This window comes from Mastacembelus armatus, chromosome 11 (genome assembly GCF_900324485.2).
Source record: "Mastacembelus armatus chromosome 11, fMasArm1.2, whole genome shotgun sequence".
Taxonomy (NCBI): domain Eukaryota; kingdom Metazoa; phylum Chordata; class Actinopteri; order Synbranchiformes; family Mastacembelidae; genus Mastacembelus; species Mastacembelus armatus.
This window is the reverse complement of record NC_046643.1, coordinates 21,935,415-21,955,522: the sequence shown is the minus strand read 5'-3', so window position 1 is coordinate 21,955,522 and position 20,108 is coordinate 21,935,415. Positions and strand designations below refer to the sequence as shown.

Here is a 20,108-nt window from a genome sequence, read left to right as displayed (position 1 = left end):
GTGGTTAGCAGTTTTCACAAAGGGGAACTTTGGATCAGGATAATAATCTCAACAGGGTCATCTCAACATAATAAACCTAAACACCGTCTGACCTCAGGCTCAGCATTAGTGCCACAGTGCCCCCTTACCGCTGGCCCTGGGTACGGGCTGATATCGCAGCCCTCCCTCCAGGACAGGTTGAGGCTCCTGATGAACTCCAGGTAGAAGGGATGGCTGCTGTTCAGCATGGAGAAGCCCACGATGTTGGACTGACTGTCCACCACGTCATCCAGCCGCAGCAGAGGGAAGTCCTGGAGACACAGAGCAGAGGATGAGAAATTAGTGATGTGTTACCAACCTGCTGAAGGAGCTGGGAGATGCAGCAGCAGATCACACCGTGGAGAAAATCCTAAATGGGTGGATGAAAGAAAAGCTAAAGGGACCAAAACGAAGGACTTGATTGGGCTTTTCTTTTACAGGCTGCACAACGTTTTTAAATTCAGGGCAGGGTAACCAGGAGAAAAAAAGGTAATGGAAGAAAAGATGGACATCAAATGCTTGGGAATTTCAAAGAACTTCAAATAGTCCTTGAAGGTGAGTCGGTGTCACGCTGAGCTGCAGTGCCGAAATAAAGCAGAGTCAAACTGCTGCTCAGCCCTCGGAGGGCTGGTGTTTGCTCTGCAAACGCTGACGACAAAACATTTAGCTTCCGCTGTGAAGTGTGGAGAGAAAAAGATGAAACAACCTTCAGATACACAGTGAAGACTGACAAACACTTCACCTGCTGGTTTTACCCCCGACACTGAGTTTATTCATTAGGCTCCGCTGCTTCCTCCAGACATCGTTTCTACTCTTTAATGGTCTAATCATCAAATGTAGAAACAGAAGTCAGAAGTTTGGCCTGCAGTTGTCGGTCTGGACTGTCATCACTGCAAGAGGATAAAAATAATCTGGCACAGAATCTCTCCGGCCTGCAGAAACTGAGCCTGTACAGGTGTGACCTGGTTCCTCCTGCACCATCAAGGGTGAAAACCCAGAATTTCATTTGAAGACTAAACGTTTGCCGGCCAGCTGCTAACCTGTGTGTGAGGTTCATTCTGTCCCACTGATCTCGACATGTATTCACCACGTCCCAGCCTGTCGGGAAGCTACTGCTGCTGTTACTGTTGTTGTTGCTCGTGTTGTTGCCAGTTGCCAAATCAATTTCAGCTACAGCCAAGTCCACTGTCGGACTGTGGGCCTGCCAGCCGAGACAAAGAGCAGTTGGCTGGAGGAGCGTGAGCAGCCGGGCCAGCGCTGCTGAGGGAGGAAACACTGCGACAGCCAGCGATGCTGGGACTGCGACACCTTTTACTCAGGACTCAGGACTCCGGTTAGACAGCAGCAGGTTTCAGCAGCAGACGAGGGCAGTGCAAGGTCAGGGCACCCTGAAGAAAAGATGTGACTGTCTCAACACGGGTCAGATTTCAGAGCAATAAGTGAGATTTAGACTTCATCCTATGCACTTCAGGAGAACATGAGCATCATATATCTGCAGAGGTTTGGTAAGGTTATTGATCAGTACTCGTGACTCACTGCACTCAGACTGGACAGTTCTGGCTTTTGAAACTCACTTTCTGGCTTCTGGGACACCGACCCCCTCCCACCCCTTCACCACAACAGATGAATCACTCAAGTATCTCGTCAAAGTTCTGTTGACTTCATTTCTGCTCACCTTGGCCACATCAGCGAGACGCGACGTGATAAAACATAAAACACTGCTCTCTAACGGGGGTCAGGATTTACTGTGACGCTGGGATGTGTTTGTACAGGAAGCTGCACTCACGGCAGCGTGACGATGCCTGGTGTTGCATACAGGAGAAAGATTTGTGCCACCAGTGAATGAGATGTTCAAAGACGGTCACGTTTTCTGTTGTTTAGAGGGAGAATACAGACATTTAGTTTGTCTTCATCAGTCTTTCAGTTTCATGGTTGAGTTCTTTAACCTTGTGATCAACAAGTGTTGATAGACTCATTAGCAACAGGTGAGACCCTGCAGTCGAGGAGCTGAACTTTAATGAACCTTAATGCTTGGCCTCTTTATACACAGCATCCTATATGAAGACTTCTCTTTAGCGCTCACCTGCATTATTCTTAAACTGTCGTTTTCACGTTATTCAAGAGCAGCTTGTCAGTCAAATATAAAACCCTTCAAAGTGCATTACCCTGCATGAAAGCTGCTTTACAAATAAAGGATATTGATCACTACATTAACACGATTAGAGGCCGGATTGAGTCGGCCCATCCTTTCTAAACTCAGAAGTCTCACAGCCGACCGGTGAACACGCAGACGTCAGCACATTGTGTTGACACAAAGCTGAAGGTCGGGCAGACACCGAGCTGCAGGGTATGAGTGTGTGTTGGAGTGGGGGAGTAATTTTGCTCTTGGTTTCTATCCAGTGTCCTGGTGCAGGGGGAGAACAGCAGTTTCGCCCTTGGCTTTGTGCACGTGGCGTGACGTGCTCTCTCTGTTAAAGTCTCTAACACGACGGTGTTTAGAGACGAGCTGGAGATCGAGACGAGTTATTAGCCACGCAGAGCGTCTCCGCACAAGGGCGCGACACCGGACAGCGAAACTATAATGATGACAAACGGCAGCAGGACCAGCATGCATCTCTGATGAGGACCGAGAGAGGAGGAGAGGGGAGTTATGGGTAAAGACGGGGGTGAGGTGAGGGATGGGAGGAAGGAGAAGAACGGGTGAGACAATGATTCCTGGTGAGTTTCAATATCTGTGACCTGAATGGTCAAAGGATGACGAAGCAGCAAGACATGAAGGGTGACACAGACCAGGGGGGTACGAGAAACCAGTACAGGGTTTGGAAAAAGACTGAAGAAAGAAACAGAACAGGAGAGGAGAACAAGTTAGGATAATTTGAAAAGAAGAATAAATGAGAGGAAAAGGAAAGGCAAAAAGAAAGAAGAGGGTGTAAAGGAAAAAGAGATTAAAGAGAAAATGAGGTGTAAAGTAAAAATTAAATCAGGAGAAGAAGAAGATGTTTAGGAAACAGAAATGGAAAGAAGAAGAATGTGGAGGCAAAGAATCAAGGTTGATACGTACAGAACCAGATGACCATCATCATGACTGGGGTGAGAAGAAAAGGAGTGAATTTTATGGCACGTGAGTGTGAGACAGAGGCTTTTGTAGAACCCAGAAGAACCTAGGAGAACCCAGCTGGGTGGCTCCTGGAGGCTGGTGAAGCTCTTACCATGGTGGTGAGGATGTACTTGTAGAAGGTTGATGTCATCCCCAGCTCGTTCGCCTGCAGGTGAGAGAAGAAACACATTCTCAGACGTTCTCTGGAGAACCTCATCGCAGTCTATTAGAAAAGGAACTATCTGCTCTGTATTGCACTCCAGAGTTTGTTCCAAAGTTTCACTGTGTCAGGGCTGTTCCTGCTTCCTCAGTCTTATAAAACATCTCAGTGTCTGTTCAGGAGGGAATAATGAGAGGGAGAACACTGTCTGAACCAAGCTCTGTCTGTTCTAATTAGGCCATTTGTAGGTGAAAACATCTAGAAACTGAAGTTGGTTGATGGTTGGAGACACAGACATTTAAAGCTTTTCTATTTGGACCAATGTGTCGACACTTTTCATGTTCTTTTATGTTCTACCGCAGCTCCCACAGCACGCTGTGCAGGAGGAGGGGTTCTCTGCAGCCGTCGTCATATACTGAGTTTGACACTGTTCCTTCATTTAGTTTAGATTTCAGCATTTTCATGGTGGTTTGATGTGTTTTTGTCCATATCTGCTGATATTAGACCCAAGTATTGAACAAATGTGTTGCAACGATCCTTTTGTTAGTTTGATTTGTACCAGCTCTTTAGTGGCACAGCCTCCAGGCTACAGCCACTGAAAACAGCTTTCGTCTTCTTCCACCTACTCAGCCTTCATATATCTCCACACTGACTGACAGCATTACAGCCCACAACAGAGGCACAAACTCTGGACTCGAACCCACTCGCTGCCCCGACACCTCCTGCACCTGCAGACTGCTGAAGAAGATGATTAACTTTATGGCCCCAGAGGGAAACACTCACTATATAACAACACTAAATCAGATAATCTGCACATAAACACAACACGACACAGCCGCGTCCTGCAGGAAGTGCACAACATGCTGCAGGAAATACAGCTTGTGTCATGTACAGCTTCAGCTTTGGAATATACTGAAGCAGAGAAAGTTTTATTTCCAACTCCACATACCCAGACTCCATGTTGGCGTGTTTTATCCATAATCAAACCTTTTAAATATTAAACTCTAAGAAGTTAGAACACACTAAACTCTGTGCTGATCCTCCGTGTTTATGGTGGATAAACATCAATACTCCTATTCCCACTGTTGCTCGTGCTGCACTTGACCCGTTGGGATCAGCATCTCTCTCCCATTGGCTCCTAAACCTGCTGAGAAAACTCTGGAAACACCAAACGTTCTTCTTTAACCTGCTGCTACAAATCCAGCCCCGGCCAATTTAAACTGGCAACCTCCCTGGGAAGAGCCTTCAGACTGCCCCTCATTACTCCGTTCATTAGTCCACCTTCAAACACACACACACACGGTTCAGGCCGCCTGCAGGAACGGAGCTTTAAAAAAGACCAGCGTGGCAGACTTACTGAGCGGTTTTATTTTGTATTCAAAACCCACCAAGGTTCCTGAGCAGAGAGTGAAATTACAACCTGCCACAAGCTGCTAGATTTAGTCTGGGCCAGTAAAGTCTGTGGACCTGCCCGGCCCCTTTGGCAGGAAACAAACCTGTGTCTTTGTGAACACCACAGAGGAAGAAACACACAAACAAAGGAGGAAATAAAGATGTTAGAAACAGGCAGAGGAGCAGGACTGTTTTGGTTGTTTACAGCTCCTTCAGCTCTGAGCAATCAGGAGGCGTCAGTGCTGGGACATTCATCAGACCCCAAAGAAAACACAAGCGCTGCAGACTGACACCTTCTGGAACAGCTGCTGCAGCCGCTCGGTGATTAGACCGAACCTGTACAGGAACAAGCTTTGACCTCTCAACCCTGTAGCTTGTTTTCCTCACACATTCACTGTGACCATTTAACTCTTCGTCTGATCCGTCAAACCATAAACACACAGTCGGATCAATCAATCATTCGATCAATGCCGCCTGCTAAACTGAAGCTGACAGAGCGCTGCCCCTCATGCAGGACACGGGTTAAACTCTCAGCTCACACGTTAATGACTTTGCTGTATGAATAATGAGCCCAGCATCATATTTCATGAGCTCATTCATTTCTTCTGACATTAGCGGGGACGCCCTTTATGTCAGGCCAGGCCTTCACTAGAATACGTTACAGGAGAGAAGGATGAAGGGCGCTTCAGGTATATAAGAGCCATGATGGTGAGCCTGAGTGCTGTCACATGACGCAGTTAAAACGGACTAAGCCAATCAGATTGAACCAAGCTGAGGCCCGACCTTCCTGAGGATGTGGTAGGAGATGGAGGCGTTGGCGTCGATGATGATCGTGGCCACTTTGTCGTCCCGGATCTCTTTCAGCAGGGGGGTCGGGTCCAGACTGTCGTCCAGCATCCGCACCGACAGCGTCTCCCTGGAGATGAGGAAGCGACGGACCAGCTCCTCCAATCGCAGCAGACCTAAGGGGCGGGAAAGTAGTGAGAGTTAATGAAGTCCCCACCTCTTTATTTACGTCAGTGAACACGTCCAGTGTCCCTGAGCCTGGACTTATGGTTGGGGTAGGAACCGACTGTGGGTCTGCTCATTAATGATGCCCACCTCAGTGTTTTTACTTTGACTTGGGAAAAAGGCTCCAGAAATTGATGGGACTCATTAGAGAGACGAATAACTTTCAAGGCTCTAAAAACTTCAAGGCCTGAAAAAAGGCAATAAACACAGACAGGGATAAAGGTGATTACGCTGAAAGTCCATTAATTTTCCCCTCAGAGGATAAATTTGGACCCACGTGTCCATAAAGACAAGACTGGACTTCCTTCAACAGATGATTATTTTAAGCACATTTACACCTTCAGTCATCCATCAGTCCATTATATCCAACCAGTGTTTTAATCTTCTCTCTGTAGCTGCTGTATTGTCTCCAACCCGATCACTGAAAGTCTAAAGACCAGACTTTTCTAACCTTCTGAAACAGACGACCCAGAAATCACATCCAGTTTACTCAGGCACTGATCAGGAGTCTGGTGCTGGTACTGGTTTTCGTCCCTGACACAACTGGGTTTCATGGGAACAAATCAAGATCCTGCTCTTAAAGTTATCACACCATTGAATGGATGTTATCGGTTCCCTACACTGCCTCCTAGTTGGCTCAGTAGGCTGTGATCACATGGGCCTGGTCGGTGCAGTTCATCCCTACTGGTCCCCACTTATGGGCGTGACATGATCTTCGGCCAAAGTCATTTTTCAAGCCTGAATTTGAAACATTGTTTGGTTGCAGCTTCTCAGATGTGACAGTTTTTCACAAAGTAAATGTCTTTGTTTATTTGGACATTAAGATAATTTCCATCAGGCTCTGGGAACTGGTGAAGGTCATTTTCTCTTTATTCTTGATATGAATCAAAAAAGTAATGAATAATAAAAAGAGAATTAGTTGAAATAAACTATTATCTAATAACCAATAATGAAAAACAACTCTGGCAGCATTAATTTGGCCCTTAGCAAAACAGACATCATGCTTTTGTTGGGCCTGACAGCTCAATAGAATTTGTCCCAGAATTAATTCATGTAATAACAAGACGAGTCGACACATGTCATAGAGTCAGTCCGGTTTTTCCTGTCGTGCCGCATCACTTGACTATTTCTGCACCACAGCCAGCAGCCATGTGTTTAACGCATCTACAGGAAGGACAAACAAAAGGCTCAGTGTGGTGAGAAAGTTTCAATATTAAAATCTCTCCTGAGAAACTTTGAGAAAAGGCTCCTGCGCTTGCATCATCTCGGTTTTAACATTCGGAGACGGTCGGCCTTCGTCTCGTTTCCTCGTCCCTGGCAGAGGCAGCAGGCGTGTCTCGACTAATCGCTGTCATAAAGCGTCAGGACGGCCCTGCTGGGTTAAACTGGTTCACAACAACAGAGGCCCATTAAACGCCGCCGTTAACAGGCCGAGGAGGGAGAGGGAGTGCGAGGAGAAGTGGAGAGAAAGGAGGAAACGTGGAGTATTGAGGAACACTAACATAAATCAGAGCGTCAATAAACCACTGACTCAATGATCCAGGTCATCAGAGACTTTAATCCAGTGAGAACTAATCCTCAAACTGACAGACTGATGCACATTATGACCGAAGCTCATAACTGGTTTAACTGCGGCTGACGGTTCGTCTATAAATTGAGACACAGCCTTGGTTTTGAACAGGACATAGTGATAAAAAGTATAGTTTTACATATGAAACTGTGAGTTTAAATGTCAGGACAACACCTCTGAGAGCTGTGTTAAACCAAACACATGGAACGTCCACATTACTAATTTATAACAGCGGCTGTTTGCAGCCTGTTGCTCCATTTCAGAGAACAGTTGTAAATCTGCTCTACTCTAAAAAAAACTCCCTGCATTAGATTAGTTGTTGACTGTGACTTTGCAGCCAGAGGACCTGACTATAGTGGATCTGGGGTTTCACTCAGAAAGTAGCCAGACACCAGAAAAGCTGCTCCACGTCCAACCTTTCCAGCCTGGAAGAGGACGGAGCTGTCACCACCGGGCCGAGGAAGGAAACACAAACACACAGTTCACAGACTCACACTCTGCTTTGGCACAGATGAGGCTGGTCGTCGGGTAGCCGAAGGAGTGCAGCATGGACCCGATGGCCAGACTCAGGTCCTCGTTACTCGGATACAGAGTCACCGAGGCGAAGCGAAGGTACGGCAGCTTTGGGGTTTCTTCAGGGCCGATCTTCACATGAGGGATCTGAGGGAAGAAGGGACGAGGAGAAATATGAAATTATTTAAACTGTCTGGAGTCAAGAGAAAATATAGAGAAGAAAGAAAAATAAATGACGAAATTAAATCTGATAACATCCAGGGAGCCGTTTTTAAAGAAATCATCAAACCAGGCTTCACAGAGACAACAGAGATAACAGAGATGAACGCTCCAATCAGACGGATGCTCAGTGTGATCAAGTCTTTGTTCACTTTCAAACAGAAAATCTGAAAGATGGAGAGAAAATCAGTGAGTTTGTGTTCAGCTCTAATGTCAAAGGACTTACGGATACGCTTCTTTCTGTCGGAGGAAAAGAGAAAGGAAGAGAAAATGTAAATATCACTTTAAAAAGAGAGAAGTGTCTAAAGGGAAATCAGAGCTCAGGACATTTCTCAGCTGTTCGTCCGTCAGGGTCTTTCTGGACCACAGGGTCCAGGTTGCTTCTTTAAATATGTGCAGCTTTGAATGAATGAATACAACAACCACCGGCCTGGACTGTGTGGAGTGAGGAAAGACAGAAACATGCTGGTTTAAAACACCTGGTTCTAAATGTGGCACCCAAAGGTCCCTAATGCAGAGCCAGCACCCTCTGACGTCCCAGCAGCCACCGGGGGCAGCCCCTCCAGATTCGTTTCTGTGGCTCCTTAGTGCTATTTGTTTTAAACATGTTCCAACAAACTGGTGGGTAAGAAAAAATGTCTGATCTTTAATCTCAGAGACTTTGAGAGTAGAAGCTATTTCACTTGAAACGAAAAGGACTGTCACTGGAAATTAATGACAAATTGAAAAATGAATCACTTAGAGACGAATGAGGAATCAGGTCAGAGGCCAAAAGTCCTGTGTGTGTTTGAGCGCTTAGTGGTCTAACCTCAGCTCACACCTGTAGAGGGTTAAACGGTAATTAGCTCAGCTGGGCTTCACTCTGATCTGCACAGTCTATGTTAAATCCGAGCTGAATCCAATAATATGAGCTGCCGGGCAAAAGGAAAAGGATATGAGGACAGTTAGAGGCTTAAAGGCATGTCGATTCACTCGAGCAGGAAAATGGTCAAACACAAGTTAAACCCTTTAAAAATCTGCAAACACAGCAGCTGTGACTGAAACTGCACGTTCGATGTATTTACGGCACATTTTACAGCGTTACCTCTTTCTCCCCACAGATGTGACTGATGGTGGACCCGGAGGCGGGGCTGGAGGCGGGGCCGATCACGGAGACCACGCCCTTCGGCAGGATCTGACACACTGAGGGAAACAAGAGAGAAACGACGGTTTGAGGTCAAAGTTGAAGTGGATCCAACAGGTTTGTGTCTGGATGGATTTTATGGAACAGGCAAACAAAACAACAACGTATACAAGCCATGAACTTTACAAACTATGATTTAATCTGTGGTTGGAACAGAAAGTAAAGAGTCATCCGGTGGAGTCGGCATTTCCTGCTATGACTGGTCTGTGATCAGGTCTGGCTCAGTGTATAAACTTGTTTGCTCCCTGGCGTCTGGCTCTGCTGACCAGGGTCACTGAATGTGGAACGAGCATTTGCAGCTGCTGCTGTTAAATAACAGATGCTGCTGGTGAGGTTTCTAGCCTGGAGCTGTCCCGGCAGATCGAGACCACTTACTGGTGTCAGTGGTGTCATACTGGGAGTCCTTCAGCAGCTCATAGACGTCCACCTCAACTCTTGCCTGGGAGGAGCCCTCCATCAGACTGTTGATGTTCTCCCTCGCCAGAGCCAGCGCCAGACGCTCACCACGACCACACGCCGACTGGTCGTCCAAGATGGCCGCTGGGGGAGGAAGTGGGAGGAAAAAAGAAAGGAGGGTGAGAAAAGATGTGTTCTTGATTGTCCTGCAGCTGCAACACTTATTTGTCCTCAGGTTTTACAAACTGACTTATGCATCGACAGCAGCTCTGTTGGTTTTTGGACCAAGGGCTTTCTGAGGACAGAAAATTAGTTAAAGTGAAAGGAGTGGCCTTGTATTTACACACATGCTGTAAATGTGGGACTTAAAGGGTTTTAGGTGAAAACACACGTGGCTGCAGATTCACAGCCTCAGCCCTGAGCCCTGTGTGCAGATTCATACACCTGCTTAAATACTGTGGAACTGGCTGCACATCAGCCATTTCAGTGCCACAGTCCTTAGCAAGGTTTTACACTAATGTCTGTGTCTCACCTCAGACTCTGCTCTTCTTTATTATATCACCTGCAGAGAGAAAACTGCATGAACCCCTGGTTTGATTTGTCTTTGTAAATGCTGTCGACACAAATCTGCCCTGGTTTGTATTTCCAGGAACCGTAAAGAAAGAGGACCCACTGGCTGTGCACACCAACACCCACTACCTGCGTTTTCGTTGCCCCATCCCTGCTGACTCTGGAAAATCTGACGGTGTGATCGAAGCCTGAGCTGACTACAAACAAAGACAACACAGATAAATGATGACAGGAGTGATCATTACATGGGGACATCAGAGGAGACGGCACATGAGAGCATCATCTTTCCTCTTGTTGAGACACAGAACTAATCTCTGGACTTGATCAGAGTTTGGAGGTGGATAATTGTTCCTTTTTTCCCTGTTGCAGGGGAAACTGCACTGAGCTGCAGTGACAGAGCAAAGACTCCACACAACAAGGCTGGAAATCAAGGAGAACGTGCTGCTGAGACTCAGTAACGAGCGGAAAGCTGCCGTTGCTGCTGCTGCCGGGTTTGTTCTGGATTTGATTTGTGTTTCTTAAATAATTAACGCCTCACGGGGCCACGAGGAGGCAATTTCTCGCGTCCTCCCTCAAAAAGACTGTTCTGGGTTTTTTCAGTTTAGGAGAAGACAAAGGGAGCCAGATGGTCGGTGTTGCGTTATCTGATGCTCTATGAATCGCTGTGGTGGCTAAGCTCCTCTGGAATACAAAGAACTGGTACCGTCGAGTTATGAGCATTTATAGAATCATTGTTCTGGGAAGAAGAAGAGTTTATGTGTCGAAATCCTTCCTGATGCGGAGCAGTAAGTAAACTCCACAGTCTGCGAGGACTTTTACTCAGGTAACATGGACAGGAGTGAAGACCTGCGGCCAGACTTGACCTGCAGCTACAAGGTTACAAGGGTCTGCAGCTGGTGACCGACAGGTGACCGACAGGTGACTGAATCTAAAATGCTTCTGTGTAATTATCTGAAAACTTTGCATGAATGAAAACAACAGTCAGGTTTACTGACAGAACAGACTGACCCCGCTGCCTCCTCCCGGGTCTTAGGATCTAACATTTACCATTTTCCAAAGCACTGGTGAGAAGTAACTGGCTCAGACCAGTTTGATATATTCCACACACCTGCTCAGCAGGTAACAATACTCGCACTAACACACTTTGCTGTGATGATTACTGTGCACCTCTGATAACCTCTGGTTCTTCTTGTCCTCTCCCCACCTCCATTTGGAAACTACAGATGAAGTTCGGCGTGATTGGTTCCCTCCACACAGGTGTGCAATCGCTCACTGTTGGTTTGAGGTCACTGTTGTATTTTCTAGCTCTGTGTAATTGGACACAGTTTAATTTGTACCCTCTGCTGAGGACAGGCCTTCTCCTGTGTTCATCGTCTCTTTGTCCTCTGCAGGTGGAATTAGTTTCCTTCACACAGATGATGTTTGTCAGTGCCAAAAAAAACGAAGAAACCTATAGCTTCCCAGAATGCCCGGTGCTCAGAGGGACGGGGGGGTGGGGGGATGAAGATGAGGCAGGAGATAAAGACTCTTCTTCAGCAGTGCTCAGAGACTATCTCTGTTTGCACGATATCTGCTTTCTGGGTCACAGAGACCACACACACACACACGCACGCACGCAGGCACACACACACACACACACTCTAACACTACAGCAGAGGAGCAGACTAAGATGAAGAGAAATAATCACACAGGGTCAAACACCTGAACTCTGTCCTGGAGGTTTTTGGAGCGGAGCCACTCGTCTCTTGGTGTTTTCTGTAGAGCAGCGTCTCACAATCAGCAGACAGAAGCAAGAATCGTCTTCAATCATCGACATCCTCTGGAAATGAAGCAGGACAGCGACTGAGATCGCTCTGAGAATAAGATTTCTCTGAACATGATCATCTTTTCTCGTTATTTCCCAAAGCCCAGTGGGAGCACGGTAACGTTGGCATGATGACACCGAACTGTTGTTGGTGTTTTTGTCGTGCAGGGACAAAAGGTCCCATTTGAAAAGAAGATAAAAGAAAAGCATCCTGATGAATCCTGATTCTGAAGCGTGAAAATAACCCAAAATAATCCAAAAAAATGAAGCTGCTCACATTCAAATATCATTTTCTTTTTCACATCAACAGGACTGACGTCCATTATTTGTGTTGGTTTCAGGCTAAATGTGACGACGATGTCGGGAAAGGAAGTGAAGTCGGCACATGGGGCTGCAATTTTCAACCTGAACAGAAAATCTGCTTATTTTTTTATGCTTCATGCTTCCAGTTCATGAATATAAGAGGACAGAAGTAAAATGAACAACACACACACGCACGCACGCACGCACACACACACACACACACACACACACACACACACTGAGGCAGTACATGCATTGCTAACTAGCAACTGCAAGAAGACCACGACAGAAAATGATCCAAAAGAGCCACTGGGATGCAGAATGACTGAAAACACAGAGACACAACAGAAAAGAGATGCAACACAGAACGGCTGCAGAGACACCTAAACATCTGCTCGGAGTCAGTTTGAGCCTGTTGTGGTTCTGCAGAGGCCCCTGTTCTCTCCATGTCTGTGCCCACTGTCCTGTAATCTGGCCCTTCTGGAATCATGAGCTCATTTACGGACGGGAACATGTTTCAGGTTTTATGCAATGAATTCAATGAAGAAAAGGTTTTTATTGAGTAGGAGAGTCACAGCACTCAGCTTTGATTTATTTGGTCTATTTTGCCTTTTTGGGTAGAACCTCCACTGTATGAGAGGAACCTGCTCTGACCTCATTTGTCGCAGTTTGTGATGAATCGTTTCTCGCTCTGTTCCCTGTGTTACCTGTGAATTGCCTGCTGACAGCCTGTTTACCATGTCAGAGCAGTGAAAAAGGCTGCACTCAAATTTAATAAAAAATTATGTTCTTTCAACTGCACTTTTTACCCCGGTGGTGAAAACGCATTTGCTCCCGTCTTCCCGCCCGCCGGTGCAGAAACGTCATCCTGTGTTTCTATAAACAGGTTGTAGATGGAGTCGAACCGCTGCCGCCGTGCGTTCTGCTCCGGATTCATCCAGAGACACAACAATAAAACTCCTTTAATCGAAGCAGAGGTAGTGATTTTATTCTACCCCTGGAGGTGGTGTAACTTCACTAACAATCAACTAACAGGTTTTCTTGTCGCTTCCCACCGCTGAGCTTCATGCAGCTGACATTCTTTGATATGAGTGTGGAAGCCTGGACTCTGGGGGCTGCCGGTAGGTCGACAGATTCAACAAGACAAGACAAAAAGCAGAATGAAAACAGCGAATCAGTCTGTTGACTGGTGGGTGGAATCACAGCACTGCAATCCTCTGGTGGCTGCTGCGCTTTCAAAGGCAAACAAGACGCCTCCGTGCACACGTCCTCGGGTGTAAACCGGTGTCCGTGTTTTCACCGGACCTATTGATGTTTTCCTGAGCAGGACTCCCTGATGATATACAATTTTGTTATCCGGGTGCAAGTTGGCGGGAAAAGAAGGGCCCTGCAGAATTCAGGTGCTGTTTAACTGAGACACGTGGGATCTGTTGTTATTTATTTAGTCATCGTCGTGTTTCTGGGTCAGAGTCCTGCCACCTGATGTGAGACATACTGTGTCAATCAGGGAGCTTCAGCAACACCAACAGAGGCAGGCTGCTTTCATCTGCTTTCTAAGCTAAGCTAACCAGCTGCTAACTGAAACACAGCAGTTAAACAGGTCATGACAACGTGAATATATATTCTAACGATCTGCAGATGTGTGAGAGAAACCACACAGCTGTAGCTTGAGAGGAAATTTAGCAGCTCTGCTTTGTTAAACTGGAGCTTCAGGGCTGTTTGCACATCTTTGGTTCTTTTCTCAAACGGCAAATTTGTTCAGATTAAAGCTCCGGGCCAACGAAGGGTCTGTGTACTTTTTATTTCTCTGCTGAATTTTCTCTTTCGCTCTTTTTATCGAGCAGTACTGTTTTGGTGTGTCTGACCTGGGACATGGGGTTTGGGTTTAAAGGATAACTCTAGCTGCCGTCCTGCGGTGACAAACTACCTTTTAAGCAGTGACTCCTCTGTAGTTTAGAGATATTTAATGATGAACATAAGTTAATGACTCCGTCAGAGTGACTGATAGCACAGGCTGCAATAATTCATGAAGGCTTTTAGCTGCAGCTGAAGGACACTGATGCTGCTGAATAAAAATCCTTCACTACAATATTTATGAACTTGATTTTTATTCCTGCCGGAGGAGAAAGTATCTGCATGATGATGTCATTTAAAGATTTTCTTCACGCTGCTTTGGTTTTAGGCCCTGTACGTCTCCATTTTACAGCATTATTCATGCTGGATGCAATAACATGGACAGCTGTGTAATGTCACACAGTCTATTGTGTCCCAGGTGCTGGAGAACACAGGGACATGTGGGGACTACAAGATTAAAAAGGTTAAACAGTGTTTGGGTTAGAAAGAACTCCAGGCTCCAGGATACATCATGTGCTACTCAGCAGGAAGTGGATATTATGGCCTTGATCAGACTGAGCTCGTGAGGCGTGAAACCCACAGACCTCATTCGTTCCTACGGGGGACTGTGTCCACTGCACCACAGGCTCTGTGGCAAAATGATGCAGCACAAAGATTAATCTGGTTCAACTTGTTGAAATGCATCGTGACGTCGTCCCCAGCTGTGTCCTCGTCTGGTTGACTTCACGAGTTCTGTGGAGCTGAATGAGGAAACCCGTCACGTCCGACAAAAGCCCTCGATGGGGCTGAAGGGGGCTGCGTTTCTCTGGTTCTCAGTGTCTGGCTCTCGTCGTTGAGTCTGCCAGACACAACGTCTGTGATTTGTTCCCACATTTTGTTCTTCATCTTTATGTCCCAGGAAGTTGTTGGTGGAGACTGTGACCGTCACTTTTCTTTAAAAATTCCTTCATGTAGTGAAGCGGTGAAAGACTCTGTGCTTCGGTTTCCGCTTCCACCTGTGTCGGACAATAATTACATAAAGTCGAGCCTTTCTCAACTTCCCCTGTAGTGTAGCTGGGCACTTTGTGGATCTGTGGAGCTCAGCGGGGGAAGCAGGGTCTCATTCACAGTGAACAGCTGCCCCAACTTTCTGCATCTGTATGTGTGAACGTACAGATTAGTTCTTCTTTTCAGAGCCACCAGCACGGCTGTAGACTGAATCCTGTTGGAACTGAGTTAATTTTAGGGGACCTCACTGCAACACTGCCCAGTCAGTGGCGAACTTTCATCTTTGTGTAAGTTGCTGCCGCCTGCTTCTCTGCAGTGACAACTTCTTCAGCAGCCGACTGAGACACAGACCAGCTCCACAGCTCATGTCTGCTCTGGTATCAGCTTCCTTCTGAACACTAATTGGCTGTGGAACTGGGATTTATTGACCTACGAGCTGATGTGGTGGCTCAGCTGGAGACCTGCAACACAAACACAAAGTTCCTCTAATTACTGTCATCGCGTCTCATCTGGGTCGTCTGTCAGCGTGACAGTGATGAAGCTGTTCGTGCGTGTTTGATAATTAGAGCCGAGTCGTTTTGTTCTGTGATTTGATTGTTGTTCATAAACCGACGATTCACTGGTTTGTTCCTTTGTTCCACAGATGCTCACTGTGCTGTGCAAACAGAGACACTGGTTGGTATCATTATTGATCAGGCAAACTGGAGACAAACGATCTAGACATAAAAAACTCATCACCTATTAACTTAGTCAAAAACTAGAAAAGACACAAAAGATTTCTCTATTTACTTTTTTTAATATTTACACAGATTTAAATCAGATCATCCCCAGGAGTGACAAAATCATCCGGCTCCCATTTTCAGCCACTGGAAAAAACTCCAACCTGGACACCACGAGGATCAGCAGAAAACCCAGTAGTCGTCCATTACAGCTGGTCTGTCGGGGCCTCATTACGTGAAGGCACAGGGTGGACATGATGGACCATGACTGAGTCAGAGCGAAGCGGAGAGAATGACTGTGGTTAAAGTTACTGCTCGTAGACACTAAATATCTGGTTAAACAAGGCAGAAATGGCTCTTTCTTAAGAAGAACAGATTCAGGATTTTAAAACTGGGCACTTTGAGCCCAGGAGGGTTAAATGAGGAATTGAAGGCATTTCTGTAGAGTCTCCTGGAATCTACTCATTCTCCATTAAGAGGATAGTTGGAAGGCTATTCAAACCAGTCCACAGGGGGATGTTTAAATCTGTAGTATATATATACTGGAGTCTTAGGAATTAAAGGACAGGAAACAGATATCTGACTTTTTAACTACCTGCCACAGCAGACAGCTGACAGTCCTCCAGCACAACCAAGGTCCCTGAAGGACTGGACCGCTTTGACACAGGCAGTTTTATTTCTCAGCCACTGATTCAGGAACCTTGAAAATCTGGTTATAGCCAAGTGTGTTGGAGTGGAACTAAATTCAATTTCCAAGCACCTGAAGAGAGAAACGCAGCTACAGGAAACATGGATGCACCTGAAAACAGTCAAACTGCTGAATTTTAAGACGATCTCACTGTTGCTTTCGCCAACTGTGAAAAAACAAGCGATTTCCTTGTTTGAGAGCAGCAACTTTCCTACGACAGATTATTAACACCCCAAACAGGCAGATCATAAACATTTACATCTATGACGCTATGTAACATGGGAGTCAGCTGCTTTTTAAAGTGAAACCACACATCTGTGAGGTGGGACCCAACGAGCTTGGAGCTGACAGCCGTCAGATTCACTACCAGAAGGGAAAACGATGAAACAGTTAATGTGATGGTGAAATATTTCAAACTCTTTAAAGATGAACTGCAGAAACAAACTGTGAGTCTGATCCCTGTATTCTTGCTAATTGTTGTGTGAAGGTGATATTTTTACCTATTGACATACAAGAAACGTGTATATGCTTCACTGTATATAAAGGTGTGTGTGTGTACGTGTGTGTGTGTGTGTGTGGTTGCCATGGCAGCGCATTCTCAGGGGCCCGCCGGCTTTGTCCAGGCCTCGCATGATAAAAGCAACAGGGGTCTGAGCTGTGGGGCCATCGGGGCTCAGACACGAACAGGGAGAAAACCTTGATCTGCTGCTGAATGGAGGGAGCTGAACTTTTACTCCCAGTGCTAAGTCTCTGCTTTTATTGGAGTTAATCTTCCTCTGCGGGGTGTGACGAGGACGGGGAGTAAGAGGAGCTGATAGCAAAGCAGCTCTCGGCCTCGCTTTGAACGATGAAGAAAAGTCAGACAGAAACTCCCTGATCTATTTTTCACTGGAGTTTATTTGTGCGTATAAATGATCAGGCCAGGAACAGAAACAGAACCAGCAGGGAAGGAGCAGAAATGGAAACCCTGAGTGAGTGAATGAGCGAAGAGAAATTCTGAGGGGCTTGTAAAAAGACAAACAAAGGAAAAAGGCACATGAAGAATCAGGAGAGAGGAGGTGGGCGGGGAGACAAGACAAGAGGAGACGGAGGCAAAAACACGACAAAACAGAGGAGGAGGAGGAGTTTTAAAAACAGAGGTGATGTTTTATCTGTTAACAGGATTAATACAATGAATGTGTCCCAGCAGGATTCTGGGTAAACAGATACTTTGCAGCAGGAGCTGCAAAGTATCTGTTTACCTCAAATGACGTGGTTGTCAGATCATCTAACGGCGTCCGAAACCCCTGAACCCACTTCCATTTCCAGCAACATTTAAGGTATTTCCCAGTTTCCTTATGCGACTGTTCCTCAGTCGACCTGGAAGTTGTCCCAGTCTGCCATGATGAGGGATGTCCCATAGCTGTGATCTCTGCTCCAAGGAGCTGCTCTAACCCAGGATACAGGACTGCATCCTTCATGGAAATCTGTTACAGATTCACAGGCCCCTTTATGGAGAATCAGTTTGTGAGTGGACGCTGCACATTAAGGATCGGACGAAAAGACGTCTCCTGTCTCCTCCTTTTTATGAGGGTGGACTAAGACTCAAGGAGAAGACAAATGATGGAAACGTGGATGTAATTTATGAACGATCATACTCACTGCACAGTGACTGTTTAGGTGTGTGGAGATGAGACACAACCAGAGTTAAAACCTCTATTATGTTTAGTTTTATTACGTTTAGTTCTGAGTCAACTGTGGGAAGTCCAGAGTCCAGAGTCCGGTCACATGTCAAGTGCAAAGGCCCTAAGTTCTAGTTCTGCATCAGTTCAGTCCTGTGCCAAGCTAAAAAGAGTTTAGTCACAAGTCAAGACCAACGGCTCTTAACCAAGACCCTCGACCTGGAATTAGTTGCAGTGTTCTCAGAAAGACAAACCAGTCTGAAATGTTCGGTGCAGTTTGCAGACGCTGACGGTACTCACCCATCCGGAGAGCAGAGAGGGGGTTGGCCTGACTGAAGGAGAGCGGTGCCATGGTCAGCAGCAGAACGACGACGTAAATCGACAGCAGCAGTGCTGGCAGAGCCGGCATCTTCCACTGCTCCTCATGGAGAATGGTCTGCTGGCTGCCAGTACCGCCACCTGCAGGACAGGAGGACACATTACTGCCGAGGCCTGTGGCACACGACACAGTGTCGACACACACAGAAGCCGCTCTATAGATACACAACCTGGCACAACAACAGAAAAATAGAAAGTTTAGATTTGTCACGATAGATGTAACGATAGAAACTCTGCTTTTTGTCTGTTGTCACCTCTGCTCCCCTCAGTGTTTAATCACCTTCTTATACAAGCTGACGAGCTGCCAGGACACCTGGAAACCTGTCGGGGTTTTAGACTTTTTTCACACACACGAGAAAACAAAACACATGTCATCACGAGTTTGTTTGCTCTAAAACACAGCAGGTTATAGTAAAGGTTTAACCAGGTTTCATGCTGTTATCTGTCTGAACAGGAGCTGTATGTTTCTAAATTAGCTCAAGAGTCTGAGAGAAGAGTAGGGAGAAGAGGAAAGGCAGCAGGAACCAGAAAGGATGAAACTTGAATGAAAATATTAGAGAACAAAAGTGAGAGAGAGATCAAGAGACTATAACATGTTGCAGAGAGAGAGAGAGAGATTTAAAATGGCTGCGTGAGGGAGCATGATGAAATGAGTCCAAATCTTCAAAGTAGATTAAAGCAACTAAAGAGATTTTTTTCATTAGCATCAGGATCTGTGTGTGTGTGTGTGTGTGTGTGTGTGTGTGTGTGTGTGTGTGTGTGTGTGTTGTGCACATTTGAATTAACTTCTCAAAGCAGCTTCACACCAAGCACAAAGACTCACAAACATCTATCACTGCACAATCCCAACATGCATCTGCTTCATCTTTTCACGTCTGCATGGACGATTATGTTCCCGCAGCAAAAACACGTTCTTGATTTGTTTAACCTGCATCTCGCTAAATATTTCCGCCCTTCCCAATGAGGCGTGCCACATGAATATAAATTAGATCACCAAATGGAATTTAAATTGGCCGAGTCGACAAGGATGAGCTCGGTGGCAAAGCGCAGACGCCGAGAGATGAAGAGTGAAACGTGAAAGGCAGCAATGAAAGAAGACACGAGGGAGGGGACGAGGGATTCTGGTTCTGCTGGAGTGATGATGATGATGATGATGATGATGATGACTAAATGACTGTAACACAGTGATGGTTAAATACACTCTCCTCATACAGAAATGACTCCAACACATAGTCCCCCCCCCAACATGTGCTTCCTCTACCAGCCTCCAGTCACAGTCAGAGTGAAGCTGCAGGGCCGTGAAGATTAAACTGGAAGAAGCTGATGAGAAGCTAAAGACTCAGGAATATGAAAGCAACAATCAGAGCGACAGAAAATTAGAGACGTGATGGTGAGTTGAGACAGAAAATGAGAAAAGGCTGCAGGCAGAAATAAATAAATGATAACAATTAATTAGGGTCTTTCCTGAAGGAAGTGCCATCACGTCAATGAGCAAACAGCCGAGGGGACCCCGCTGTTACCGAGCGCCACAGCGCTTCACTGCAGCAGGTCTGAGGCTAATCACAGCCGCAGCTCTATTAACTGC

At 46.2% G+C, this 20,108-nt stretch overlaps 1 protein-coding gene across 1 annotated transcript in view; it reads right to left on the bottom strand.

The window, feature by feature from the left end:
• LOC113126094 (glutamate receptor ionotropic, kainate 5-like) overlaps positions 1-18,554 on the bottom strand; it is a 39,038-nt gene extending 20,484 nt beyond the window's left edge. Inside the window, exons 1-7 of the mRNA XM_026299907.1 lie at positions 18,446-18,554; positions 9,539-9,703; positions 9,065-9,162; positions 7,743-7,908; positions 5,451-5,629; positions 3,228-3,281; positions 129-290 (exon numbers count right to left, since the gene is read on the bottom strand). Coding sequence (XP_026155692.1) covers positions 129-290; positions 3,228-3,281; positions 5,451-5,629; positions 7,743-7,908; positions 9,065-9,162; positions 9,539-9,703; positions 18,446-18,554 — 933 coding nt within the window. The remainder of the gene's footprint in view (positions 1-128; positions 291-3,227; positions 3,282-5,450; positions 5,630-7,742; positions 7,909-9,064; positions 9,163-9,538; positions 9,704-18,445) is intronic.
• Positions 18,555-20,108: the final 1,554 nt, after the last annotated feature.